General features: G+C 37.9%; 1 protein-coding gene across 5 annotated transcripts in view; it reads right to left on the bottom strand.

Annotated features, from left to right (window-relative positions):
• The window catches only part of LOC137064237 (NACHT and WD repeat domain-containing protein 2), a 101,557-nt gene extending 87,878 nt beyond the window's left edge, over positions 1 to 13,679 (bottom strand). The window contains exons 1-2 of one of the 5 annotated variants that reach the window (XM_067435686.1): positions 13,581 to 13,679; positions 10,554 to 10,725 (exon numbers count right to left, since the gene is read on the bottom strand). In XM_067435686.1, the coding sequence (XP_067291787.1) occupies positions 10,554 to 10,704 (151 nt within the window). In that variant the 5' untranslated portion in view covers positions 10,705 to 10,725; positions 13,581 to 13,679. Of the gene's footprint in view, positions 1 to 10,553; positions 10,726 to 12,222; positions 12,500 to 12,843; positions 12,898 to 13,580 lie in introns of those variants that run through there. The other 4 variants (XM_067435796.1, XM_067435872.1, XM_067435724.1 and 1 more) reach the window with 4 other exon arrangements.
• Positions 13,680 to 14,615: the final 936 nt, after the last annotated feature.

Raw genomic sequence — 14,615 nt, 5'->3', positions numbered from 1 at the left:
GCACTCTAGTGGTTAATAAACAGAACTGTATGCGTCTTGCGGAAGAACATTGTAGCCGGAGCTTCTTCTCTCTGTTTATGTCTATGGCGGATCACGCAGGGACTGTGCTCCTCCGCAGCGGTACCTACCAGTCTGGCCTGAAATAGTCCCAATATAAATACTTATTTTAAGTGTACCATAATGATTCAGGGTAAGAAAAAAACGCGGTTTGGAAAATGGATTCATGTTGTACATTCTCATTATATAATTTTTGTAAATCTTAAACACAAAAAAGTTACAGACAGCAGCTTTAATTAAAAAATACTTACAGTATAAATAATGTTCCTGATATTTCCCCTTTATTTTCCCAATATTACATATTGTTCCCTTATACCTATACATACTTATTTTATAGTTACACTATAATGATCAAAAGTTATGCTGTAAATTACACTGTAAAAAATATTTACAAAATAAGTTACCTGGTTGCCTTAAAATGTTGAGTTCATTGAAATTAAAAACTTGAGTTTATACAATAAACATGTTTGAGAATCGACAACCTTTATTCAAATATTATTCAAAGATTTCATAAGCATATTGGGTAATTGTGTGCCAAATTGTGCTATTTTCATGATTTATCCATTTTTTATGTGGTTCAGATACAATACTATTTTGAGTTTCTATTTATTAAACCAATTTCCTTCGTTGTATCAACTCAAATTTTACATTTCAATAAACTCAACATTTTAAGGTTGCTTACTTTTTTAAGTTAACCAAAAAAATGTTTTACAGTGTAGCTTTACCTCCGTAGTACTATTCTGTAATCTAAAGCGCTTAAGTTACAAATCAAATAAATACATTTGTTACACTGTTCAGATGGTCAATGTTCTTCTTCCATTGAACATAATCTCAAATCATGCTGAAGAACCTGGTCACCAACATACTTGTGCAGTTCATGCAGCTTAGAAAAAGACATTCTGAAATTAATTTAAATGATTCAATTATGAATTCATTAGTAGTGACATAATACACATAAAAAATAGAAGATTTTTCACTACTGGCCTCAGACTCTTGCACACAGCAGCAGCTTTAATATTGCATGATGCCCTTTGTCACAGAAAGTCAGAGCAATATGAGACATGAGAGTTGACACATTGAGGATACTCAGCCCTACTGTATTTACTACTGTACACAGCTGCTAGATGCAAGGCAAACATCTTCAAAGCCCACCCAGTGCCCTATTCATGAAACAATTACAGCTGCAATTACACACCTTTGACATCTAAAATAGTTTCTAATGTAAATATGAAATTCGCTTTGCTAAGAAGGCTAAGATTTCAAGGTCGCATAATAGATGATGCTTACTTAGTCAAACATCTCTTTTTGCATCTTTATTTCCCTTTCCACTCCCTCTCTGCCTTTCTTTGTCTGCTAAGCTTTGATTTACCTAAGAATGACAAAGGCAGCTGAACTTGTAATTGTGATTTCATACGCATGAAAGCATAGTTTTCTCTTCTACTTTTCGGTATCAGTTTGCTATTGTTCAGGCTCTCTGCTGATAGCTGATATTGCGAGAGAGAACGGGGAAATCTGACTGGAGAGCTCTCTGTGTAAGATGAGGCCAATCATGTGTTCTGAACCCTCTAGGTACAGGCAGCCAACACAGCGTGTGTCACAGCTCGCTACAGCATCTCTATCTGTGTCAGCCTAGTCAAGATTTTTGGCAGGTTCAACAGCTTGTGCGGCTTTCATGTTTTAAATATTTTATAACTGTCCATTCAGTTCTTTTTTGGGCTGTCCTATAAAGTATAGTCTAAACCTATTACTTTTCTCTTGCGCTGGTTTCCTGTGCAAGTTTTGTTCTTTTCCAGACTTTTCTCCGTGATAAATGCTGTGGTGAACATTTTTTCCACTCACTTGGGGAAGAAAAAAAACCTTTCCATTTTCTTTTTCATATCTTCCCGTACTTTCATCTTCTTTTCACCCTGACAAAACAATAACCTGACTATGCAATCAAGTAGAGAACTTAAAAACATGTGGTCACATAAAAAGTTGCATAGAAGGCAAATTATCTCAATTGTGTAGCAATGTAAAAAACAGTTCATTTAGAAGTCACTTTCAAGCCAAGCAGCTTTCTGTTCAATGAATTCAAGTAACTGACTTTAATCCGGTGCAAAATCTGCACCTGCAATCTTTCATCCTCATGTGAAATTCATGATTGCGTGGATTGCTATTGAAATGATTGGATTTCACCCACAAAATTTGCCTAACAACAGTAAATGGGACCGCACCACTAGACCTTATTTACGACTGTCACAAACAAAACAACAGAGGCTTAAAGGGATAGTTCACCCAAAAATGAGAATTACCCTTAAGACATCCTAGGTGTATATGACATTCTTCTTTTAGTCGAACACAATCTGATTTAAATTAAAAATGTCCTTGCTAATCCAAGCTTTATATTGCCAGTGAATGGCAGCCCAAAAATTGAAGCCCAAAAAAGTGCATTAATCCATCATAAAAGCAATCCACACAGCTCTGGGAGGTTGATAAAGGCTTTCTTAAACGGAGCCATTTGCTTGTGTAAGAAAAATATCAATATATATATATATATATATATATATATATATATATATATATATATATATATATATATATATATATATATATATATATATATATATATATATATATACAATAAAATATCTAGCTTCCTCCAGACCACCTTACGTATTCAACTTACGGAAAAAGCGTAACTGGCACGACTTATGATGTAGTACTTACAACTAAATATTCAAATAAATTGAATTACTAAACTAAACCTTGTTTAGCACACATTGCCCACATTCAAAATAAAGCAACAGAATTTGATTCGGCTGTACAGTCGCTCTGGAGAAAACAGTGATGTCATCAGCTCATTTCAATTGTCAATGTCGCTACATGACAATTGAAATGAGCTGATAACAACACTGTTTTCTCCAGAGCGACTGTACAGCCGAATCAAATTCTGTTGTATTATTTTCCTGCTTAACACTGTGAAGCTGATTTGAAACAATTGGATTGTAAAAAGCGCTATATAAATAGCAAACTGTCGACTTTATAGGTGGTTTTTCAAGCACCTCATTACGACCTATATTTACGTTTTAAAGTCATGCGCCCTCTAGCTGACGTAAAAATAATGACAGTGTCGTGTTATGTCTGACGTCATGAAATGACATATGAATGTCGTTACCAATCAAAATGCGTGTTTATTTTTAATGCAATGTGTGGACTTTTTACCACCATTTGTCATATTTCCATTTAGCAAAAATATTTATTTTAATTTTCAACTACACCCACCCCATCCCTAAACCTACCCAGAGATGTATAGTGCATACACACTTAATGAGCACATGTGTTCCCTGGGATCGAACTCACGATTGCATGATCACATGTTGTTATAGTATATTGCAATGCTTTACCAACTGAGCTATGCAAAACCTAAATATTATGTAGATAAAATGGAAAAATGCTTTAAAATGAATGCTTTTGCTGTCAATGGGAGCACAACTTTAGAAACTGCTCCTATGCATCGTATTTACTAAATTAAAACAGTGTCGATAGGAGCGCAACTTTAGTAAACGCTCCTATGTGTCATATTTCAAGGAATTGAAAAACGACCTATATAGGCGTATTGGTTGGAGGACATGTTTTAATAAATAAAGTTGACTTGACTTGATTTACACTTTCTTCCTGGCTTCTTTGTAAGATGAATATGGAAGGTGGTTCGGCGGAAGCTAGATATTTTAATTATATTATATGATATTTATTTTACTTTCTTACACAAGTGCATCATGTAGCTTCAGAAGGAATTATTATTAACCCCCCAGATCCATTTAGACTACTTTTAAAATTGATGGATGCACATTTTTTGGGCTTCATATTTTGGGCTGCCATTATAATGCTTGGACTAGCCAGATCATTTTTTTAAATAAAACTCAGAATGTATTCGTCAGAAAGAAAAATAGCACCTATACTGACAGTACAAGTGGCTTGAAGGTAAGTAAATTATGGGATAATTTACATTTTTGGGTGAACTATCCCTTTAAACTTGTAACATCACTGGGAAGCTTCTTTTTAAAAGGTTCATTGTGGTCTTATAAAGAAACATTTAATAATCTCCCCACATGCAACAAACCATCCTCAGAACAAAAGAAAATCTTTAGACCACACATTAGTATCCAGTTAGTAGACAAGACACGTATAAACTGGCAAAACACCAGGGAAAAGCACCTCGTAAGTAGATACCTTCATATAGTCATAAATGAATTAACGTGCCACGCACTGGGGAGCACTTTAGACAGCACATTTCCATAACAGATTGAAGCTTTCAGAACGTATCTATTAAGAAATTGTCAAAGATATAAGGTTTGAAATATGCATGGATAGAAAAAAGAATTAAAAGAATAAAAAAAGAGTGACAGCGAGAAATGAAAGAACCATCAGCTATATGAGCCGCTGTACTGGCCTTCACATTTACATGTTGCATGTTTGAAGTGTCTGATATGATTGAGAATGATAAAGAAAGAAAACAAAAAAGAGAGAACTCTAGTGAGCTCATTCACTATGGGGGTGGGTAGTGCCAGTAAAGCATTATTGAACCAGATTGCATTGAATGGATAAAGGAAAACGAGGAAAGATGATGGAGGGCGTCATGAAAGGCTGTAAGAAATAAAAGACTTGAACAAGACTTATAATTTCTATAATAAAGCCTCATAGCCCCAATCAAAGCCAGAAAGGCTGCCATTAAACATCTCAGATGTATAGACGAATGCGATTTTCCAACCCCCATGCAGTAAAGTGAACTTACTTTAAGTGCATATTCAAGAATTGAAAGACCATTCACAACATAATACATTTTTGCGTTTATATGTTGTTTTTCAATTGGTTTTCCATCTAAACATACGCCAGATGCTAGATTTTTGATCATTATAATGCTGACATCTAAAATAGTCTCTAATGTAAATATGAAATTTGCTTTGCTAAGATGACAGTCTGATTTCAAAGTTGCATAATAGATGATGCTTACTTAGTCAAACATCTCTTTTTACATGTTTCCTTTTTCACTCTCTCTATGCTTTATTGGTCTGCTAAGCTTTAATTATCTTTGGATTGACAATGATTAACGACGATGACAACAAAACGTTTTTGGGGGGCATTTTATATGCATATTTCAACCTTTCTGAAGCACAGTTTTCTCTATACTTGTCTATATCAGTTCTCTATTCTTTAGGCTCTCCACTGATAGTTGATATTGTGTCACATAACAGGACTATCATGCTGTCTTCTCTGTGTTTCAACAGCTCAAAAAACGGTGTTTCGTTCCAGTCTGCTGCTCTCCATCTAGCTTTTTTGAAACACAACAAAGCATTATGAGTGAATAATAATAAAAAAAAAGTCTAGATTTGTAATCTTTTGTCAAAAAGGAATAACTAATGTCACGAATCCTAACCTGCCAACCATCTGGCTTCATTCTGGCATGTATGCTAATGTTTCATGTGCCAATCAATTCTAAATGAATAAAAGCAGATGCAACATTGTTCTTGTTGAATGTTCTTGAATTTAGAGCCCTACGCAGCCAAGATATTGTGGCTACAAATTAGAACTTGTTCCCACAACTTAGCTGTATGTTTATGTATGGTCTAGCAAAAATAGATGTCACACCACATTACCATCAATGACGTTTTTTAAAGCCACTTAACATTTTAAACACGCCTTAATAGTTCATGACTATCGGTGTCATTTGGAATCGCAAGCTGCAAGCGTGCATCTCGCTCTCAATGCTGTGTCCGTTCATGTTTATAATCTGGGGTAAAGCCTTTGTGCAGTCGCTCCCATGGGGCGCTCACATGTGTCTCCAGCAGCACGGGCTCTGAACGGATGGTCGCATATAGATGAGCTCAGTATTGATACAGCTGTCTGATGCTAAAGCACAAGACTCTGAGGGATTAGGTGAGGTCGCAAGATGGAGGACGATGGAACGAGAATTGCTCCCCATCAAAGGCGCCTGACCAGGTGTGCTTAACAACTGAGCGAAATCCCATCTGTGACTGAAACACATTCCTGTTGTTGGCAATCCGTTAGCTACATGGCATTAGTAAACTAATTACCAAAAGCTCAAAGGCAAAAATATTATCTGAATATTCAAAGCATGTAATTATCCATCATTATAAGCCATTTGAGTGTTTTTCAGTCCAATGCTTATTATGTAATGCTGCATTAAAGGTGGAGAGCGTTAATCTTTTTAATGTTTAAATACTATTAAAGTTCAATATGCCAAGATGGCTATAATTATGCAGTTTATAGTTTGATAGTCCCGAAAAGTGCTATTATGGGTTTGTTCAAGCTGTCGGACTAGCCCAACACAGCAATACTGACTCAACCAAGGATGTCTATCATAGAATCAGCATTTCCATTTATCTCAATTGCTCAGCTGGCGTAGGTCTCCATTCTCCTCTTGTACACAGTTGTTTTTGAGCCAATCACTTGAGCTGTAATTTAATGCCATGCGACTAATCGTTTTGGAGCTTGTGAAAATTAAGTCATGACAATGCTTAACTGGCTGATGTCATCAAGAGCCCTTCTTAGAGTTTTAAAGTGCATTCAGTAGTTGTTTTGCTGCTAACATACTGTTGCCTTTTCTGCGCGTATCTTTATATTTGACAAACATTTCGAGTTTTATGACCCACACTAGTTAAAATCCATTTTATGAGTACAGTCTTCATCTAATGTGACTTTACACCATTCCGGTGATTATTTCTTTACGCATAAAACTATTTACATTTGCACGGAACTACTGAATGCACATTCAAAAGCACAGTTCAAAAAACATAATTAAAGAAAGATGCTTTTTAGCCACAGAGTGTCATTAGGGCATACTAACTTCCTCATTGAACTTAAAATTCAAATGGTTATCATACATTCAGAGAAACATTTTTTTGCATAGTGACTTTTTTATAAATAAATAAAATAAACAACCGAAAGAATATTGATTCTTGATTTAACCCAGCATTGAAAACAATGTGAATGCACCATAATAAATCATGACGGCTAATAGTACACATGCTGTTACAACACAGTGGCATTAAATCCATGGTCCTTAAAGCAGAATGAAACTCCTGCACATAAAACTCTAGTTGCCCTTGGTTACCCTACAGAGAGACAAACAAACAAACAAACATTTAAATGTTATCACATTTATTTCCACAAAGCCTCAATCTCAACCTCAGCAAGACTCCAGTAACTGCTGTCCTAACTGCCCCTAGTAGACTCCCTAAATCACAAAGCTGACTTCTGCAATAGCTCTAACCAAATTGAAATCTCTGCTCTCAAGTCAAGGGATGTATAAGAGTGACAATAGTAAGACATAAATAGTTGATATGAGCCTGTGTGTGCAAGGCCAACTCCCTTTTTGTAAATCTGTGATGTATAAATTGCTCCCTCTAGTGCTTAAGGGGGAAGAGCATTGCACTAAAGCCCAGCTGGCTTGTTCAGCCCCTGAAAGTGTCATTAAATCTCTACCTTGACATCACCTCTGAGTTGTGCATCTAACAGGTTCCGTACATCAGATTCGACATACTACCTCATACTCTCTCAGCACATACCATCACCTCTGCCTCTCGCTAAACAATCTTCAAGCAGTTGACTTTCCAGGGCTGACTGCTTTTGACCAGAACAGAATCTCTCAAGTCTCCTTCTATTTCAGTTATTTCAAGTGCCATCAAAATCACTCTATTTACAATATTCCAGTATAAGACCAGGTTGCACTGCATGAATTCATTGAAGGTTGAATGTGACCACAAAAATGAATGAAATAGTTTGAATATGGAAACTATTTAATATCAATTAAAGCTATTTAACCTAAAGCTGAAATTAGCTTCACCAAATGAAAAATAAAATTGCAAAAAAAAAAAAAAAAAAAAAAAAATTAAGGGTTAGTTCACCCAAAAATGAAAATTCTTTCATTAATGACTCACCCCAATGTCGTTCCACACCCGTAAGACCTTCGTTCATCCTCGGAACACAGTTTAAGATATTTTAGATTTAGTCTGAGGCCTTTCTGTCCTTTGAATGTAAGTGTATGCCCACTTCACTGTCCATGTACAGAAAGGGAATAAAAACATCATCAAAGTAGTCCATATGTGACATCAGTTGGTTAGTTAGACTCTTTTAAAGCGTCGACAATACATTTTAGTCCAAAAATAACACAAAATTAGACTTTATTCAGCATTGTCTTCTCTTCCGAGTTTGTTATCAACCCTCAAATAAAGAATCAAACGGTCGCGAATCAGCAGATTGATTCGTGATTCATATCGCCAATGTCACGTGATTACAGCAGTTTACCAGTTTGACACGCAATCCAAATCATGATTCATGACCATTTGATTCTTTACTTGAGGGTTGAAAACAAACTCGGAAGAGAAGACAATGCTGAATAAAGTCTAATTTTGTGTTATTTTTGGACTAAAATGTATTGTCGACGCTGTCACATATGAACTACTTTGATGATGTTTTTATTCCCTTCTGGACGTGGATAGCAAGTGGGCATACACTTACATTCAAAGGACAGAAAGCCCTCAGACTAAATCTAAAATATTTTAAACTGTGTTTCAAGGATGAACGGAGGTCTTACTAGTGTGGAACGACATTGGGGTGAGTCATTAATAAAAAAAAAAAATCATTTTTGGGTGAACTAACCCTTAAAGCAGGTTTTCCAAAAACTTCATCTGTCTGCAACTGATCGGCAAAACTTCGCTCCAAACACATCTTCCTTCAGTGCCGTTCTTTGTTCTTTTCTCAAAGAAAAGCTAAACTCCAAGTCTTCCAAATTTGCGGCCAAAGCCAATTCGAAAGACCACAGTCCGCCAGCTTCTTTGTTTTGCGGAATCGCCGCAAATCTGCCGTGTTAAGCCCGCCCAACGACTCTATACACGATGTGATTGGCTTGACAAGAGTTGAGTTTTTCCAGCTCGCAAGCCAACTGAGAGTTGCTAGACGCCCTGGCTGCAAATTAGATTTGCTGCCGCTAGAGTGCATCTAGATTTCTAGGCTAATGTTATACTGGAAAATTCCCACATTTACTGCTAATGAGTTTGCGGTTAGGGTTAAATACGTAAACATGTATGCACATAAGTATTTTGTAACAAATGATAGTTAAGGTCACCTAACATAAAGACCTAATATACAAAATGTTATAATTTTTTTATAATATTATACTGAATACTATTATTTCAAATTAAAAATGGGCTGTTTTTTATTATTATTTAAGAATAATGCATGTAACCACATCCATGTGCATCAGGAACGAATGCAGCTACAGGTGGAATATGACAAGGTCGCCTATTTTAGCTGCAATTTAGGGGAGTCTTTATCGTGAATCCTTCAGCTTGAAAGGTCATCATTTCATTTAAGACATCCTTGCGCCGATCTAATTTATTCACCAGTATCTTCACTTCATCCTCACCTCTCTGCACTCATTTCTCCATTTCTGTTTCTCTATCTCCCCTCCTAACCCATTTTATACTTTCCCTTGGCTTGTTTACTCCTAGATTAGAAGTACTATTTTAAGGTCTCCCTGCAGCCCATATTTAAATCTATGACTGCATATGTGCCGCCTAGTTCCCCTAGCATTCATTATATCTGAGGTCAGTTCTAAGCAGCCCTGGGTTTAAACCTTAAGATGTAAAAATGTGCAATCAATGGTGGAAATGATGACCTATCAACGATTTCTCAGGATAGGAGCAAGAAATTCCCACACCGTCAACCCCTTTCACACAGCCACGAGCAAACTGAATACGGAGAACTCCCCTATTTTAATACTAGAGACTGTATGACTGTAAAGCAGCACAATATTTTGTGTCACGGTTGCTTGGCCCGTATTTTTGTGGAATGTTGAAACCCATGTTCAGTGCTGAGACAGACGGCTTCACTAACTGCTGTCACTGCTGCTCTTGTCAAAGCACACGGGACAGCGGTCCTGCAGACATTAGCAATGGCCATATCTCTAAGGATGGCAGCATGTGTTATGAAACGGCATGATGTGGAACTGCCATTGCCATCTGAATTCATTACAGTAAAATCTGGTTCATTAACACATTAGATGATAAAGTACGTCTCGCACATCGCTCACACATTAACAGGTGTCAATCTGCTTGATAGAACAGTGTGTTTGTGCACTGCAGTCAGTATGGTCCTTGGTACCAGGTGATTCACAAGTTCTCATAAACACATATTCATGCACTTATCATGAATAGCCTAAACAATTTAAAAATGAAAGTCTCAGATCTTACGAACCCCAAAATGCTGCCTCATCACATTGAGAGAACCTTCTGGAGAGCCTCTAGCCCTTTTAAAGGTAAGTTCTCTAAAGAACTTATAAAATTGAGAACTCTAAAGACCATAGTTCCTCCAGTAACCTCATTTTTAGGACAAATATTTGGTGCACCTTCAGAAGCCTTCAAATGCCTTTTTCAAGCGTGGCACTCTGAAGAACCCAAAGTATTTTTTACATTACAGCGTGGGAAAGAGCTTCTTACCATCAGGGTTGGCACAGATGAAGACCCGGACGCTCCTGCCTGTAGGGACATGGAACGGTGGGAGCGCAAGGACGTTCCCACTAATGGCTGCTCTGCGCAGAGCAGATTCACGGGGACAGGGCTGTCTGCTGCCCACTACGGACGGCCACATGGGTGGCGACTTCCAGCGAGGCTGCAGACAGAGTTCAACAACTTTAGAAATCCAGGACAATTCATGGATGGGTTTAAAATATCAAGAGACTGAATGGATGGATGCCTACATATGTACACACAATTTGGTGGAATCTCTTTAAGACTGAGGATGTCAATTTCACAAGCAAAAAACATCTACTACTGTCAATGATGTAATGTTTTATAAAACACAGCGACCGCACAATTGAGCACTAGTTCCTATTCAGAGCAGTTAAATTGTGTTGCATTCTAACACCGCTATTAAATTTACAGCGCAAAACATACAGAACAGCGACCAGTGTAGTCTGATTCCTGCAAAAAATTACTCTTATGAGTTGGTTATTTTCTAATCTCGTAACCATGGTGACAGTGGCTGAATTTGAAACAGCATGCTAGATTTGTCAAATGTCCAATCTTGATTACTTTACTTGTAGCTGTGTGAACGTGGACAATACACAGCGGTAACTGTAGTGCGTTTCCCGAACAAATAAGCCAGTGATTCACCGAATTCTTTGAGTGTAGTAGGCACGTAGTGACGGTAGGGGTGAGGTCAAAGCGTCAAAACGCTTGCTTGCCTTCCAATCTTTTGCGCATGACCGCAACATTTGAAGAACTGTCAAGTTAAAATAAATCCCCCCTAATGTTGTAGCCTAATTAAGGCCCGTGAGACATAATGAGTGGACTATATGGCGATATGTATTTAAAGAGTGAGATTTGTCAGTAGAGGATATAAATGAATGAATGAATGAATGAATGAATGAATGAATGAATGAATGAATGAATGAATGAATGAAAAGCTACATTTGTAATACAAAGCAATATCTATTTGTAATCTACAAAGCTATATTTGTATTTTACTTGTTCTGTAGTTAGGGCCAATTGATTGATTAAAGTGGGCTAATTAAAAGTCTGTGTAAACGTTCTTTGGCAATAATTATTCTATATCCCCTTTGATTTATTAAAAAAAAAAAAATGAAACTCCCTTTCCACACCCAAAATCGGATTTTTCTTTATTAGCCTACTAAGAGTTGCTACTGAAAGCGCAAAGGAAATTGAATCGTTAAAAGGAATCGGAATCGCAACCAGAATCGATTCTCATTCCTAGTTGTAAATGACTTATGTCTTGAGCAATTCCTTTCTAAGAAGCCACACTAGATCAATTCTACTTTCTCACTTTATACCGGTTTTCACTGTTAATAATGGTGCAACCAGAGAAAAACGCGCAAATGCAACCGGTCACGAACTGCCTCTCCGCGCAAATGGAATGAACAATCGATAATTTTCTGTCTCAGCAAACAGCGAATTTTAATCCTTGTTTCTACGAGTTGAAGATCGCTTTGTCTTGGTCGCGTTTCATGCCTTAACCTTACACCTGAAACACATCCGAAGACGATAAAGTTGCGCGTCGACGTACAGTAAAGCCAATTCCAAACAAAATAAACTCAGCCGCGCTTCAACACACACCGAATGCAGACAGCATGCTTGCACAGTAACACACTTGAAGTGCTTACGTTCATCCTCTTCATCCTGGAGCCTTATCAACAATATCCGAGCAGGTATCCACGGAAATCAGCGGAGAAGGCGATACAAACGCCCATTAAATATTTCTGACCGACAATCAGTCCCGGGGGACCAGAAGAGTGACGGTCGCTGGCCAAACCCCGGCGGTCCGCATCCTCCTCGTGCCGTGTCTTATAAAGCTCCGCGCACAGCGTTTTCTGTCCGCAGTGCTTGAGGAAAACACGAGTGAGGTGACAGAGATGAGAGTGGAGGGATATTCCTCTCATCGCCAGCTGTCTCTTAATGCGCAGCGGCGAGCAGGAGTACGAGAGGAGGAGGAGGAGCGCTCTGAATTCATTATCAATAAATGCTTCTCTTTCGCAGCGCGCTGGAAGTTTAAGTGAATTGAATTAAACGTAATTGATTGGACTGCATTGCTGCTCGCGCTCGGGGAAATGCTCAAACCTCGCCTATTTTCTTCGCAAAGATGGAGCAGAAATAATTCTATTGTTGTGGCTATTTATCAGATACAAAGTGCGCAGAAATATCATACACTAAACGATTTGTATAAAACAGAGTTCTTGTAGATTATTGAATGAGAAACTAGCATAAACCATACAGCAACCTTGCTCGCTCGTCTGCCATCCTTGTCAGGCTGGTCTGCTGGCTGGTTTTAGAGGGTTTCAGATCGCAGGTCAGATTGGAAGACCAGTTTAAACCAGATAAGACGAGCAGTTTAGGCAGTTATTCCATTTATAGTTTTCTACCCAAGTACCCTCTGAATGGGCTGAGGTTGGGATTTAGTGGGTTTGAAGTGACAGTATTTTATTATTTTATGAAGGTATACTAGAGAGCATTCACTAAGTATTATCTCATTTTTGAGTATATATATATAAAGCTTAAGACATCCTTGCGTTCTTAGGCACATTTCCAATGGCACGCAGAGTTAACTTACAACATCTAAGTTAACCTTTGAGACAAACAGCTTTTAAAACGGCATGAATACCTTGCTTGGTGGCATTAAAAGTATCTATCTATCTATCTATCTATCTATCTATCTATCTATCTATCTATCTATCTATCTATCTATCTATCTATCTATCTATCTATCTATCTATCTATCTATCTATCTATCCATCCATCCATCCATCCATCCATCCATCCATCCATCCATCCATCCATCCATCCATCCATCCATCCATCCATCCATCCATCCATCCATCCATCCATCCAAAATCTGTAAAAATCTCATATAGCTTTAAACCTAAAAAAACAACGAGCGTGTTTCATCACACATGATTATTTAATCAGACATGAGTTCAGTTAATATATTGTTAGTTAAAATAGGTAACTTACTGTTGTCAACGATTGGTGTGCTTTTTCCCCTCTGGGTCCTGTTGGCACGATGCTCTAATATAAAGGGGCAGACCCTCTGCATGAGGCACACATGAACACTGCAAAAAGAGAGGCGCTGAATCTGGCAACCAGCAGTGGCTTAACCTTTCTTTCTTTCTTTCTCTCTTCCGGTAAATCTGTAATCCCTCCAAGGCGGAAGGAACGGCCCTCTTCTGATTCCAGATCAGTTTTGCAGCCCCTCTCGTTGTGTTACAGGCCATTTTGGGGTGGTTAGTGCTGATCACAGATCAGTGCGAAAGATCCTAATCTTTCATATATCGAGCAGTGTGAAGCTAATGTGGTGGGGTTTTGTTTAAACAGTCCCAGCATGCCATGGGCAATTAGGGAATGTAAAAAAAGTGTTGCCACGCACAACATTTTTAAAATATGGATCCTACTTGAATGATTGCAAAAAAGGCTGAAAACGCTGCTTTGAGGTTTTGTTGTAACAGCACAAGTTAGGCAAAAGTGCACACAAACAGCCTTCATTTTGACTATATAATCTACATCTGCAATAATGTGGACGTATCATTATGCATCATTACAGAAGCAGTCATGCAAAGAGAACAGCTCTATAGGGACAATGTGGTCCTTTTGAATTATGGTTATCTAATCAGACTCAATGCTTTTTAGAGAATGCCACACTAATGCATTACTTTTGAGAGTGTGAGAGAATATTTGCATATTTCTTGCAAATGAGATATCATTTATATAAAATGTATGCAATGAGTTCTACGGAGCGATACAAGCAGGAGATATCATAAGTAGGCTTATGTCTGTGCCTATATGTGTGCGCACACACATGCATGTTTGTGCATTCATCCTCGTATAGTGACATTGTCACCAGAGACACCCACTAGCCAATGAGACCCATAAATCAAAGCCCAACTTCCTTTCTCTTCTCCATGCCTGTCCTTTGTCTGCTCAAAAGCACCCTATACAGCTACTATACCACCAGCACATCCTCGCCTCAAGATAACCCCTCCACAGATCGAT

The sequence above is a fragment of the Pseudorasbora parva genome, chromosome 1 (assembly GCF_024679245.1).
Source record: "Pseudorasbora parva isolate DD20220531a chromosome 1, ASM2467924v1, whole genome shotgun sequence".
In the NCBI taxonomy this organism is placed as follows: Eukaryota; Metazoa; Chordata; class Actinopteri; order Cypriniformes; family Gobionidae; genus Pseudorasbora; species Pseudorasbora parva.
This window is presented reverse-complemented; position numbering and strand designations above follow the sequence as displayed.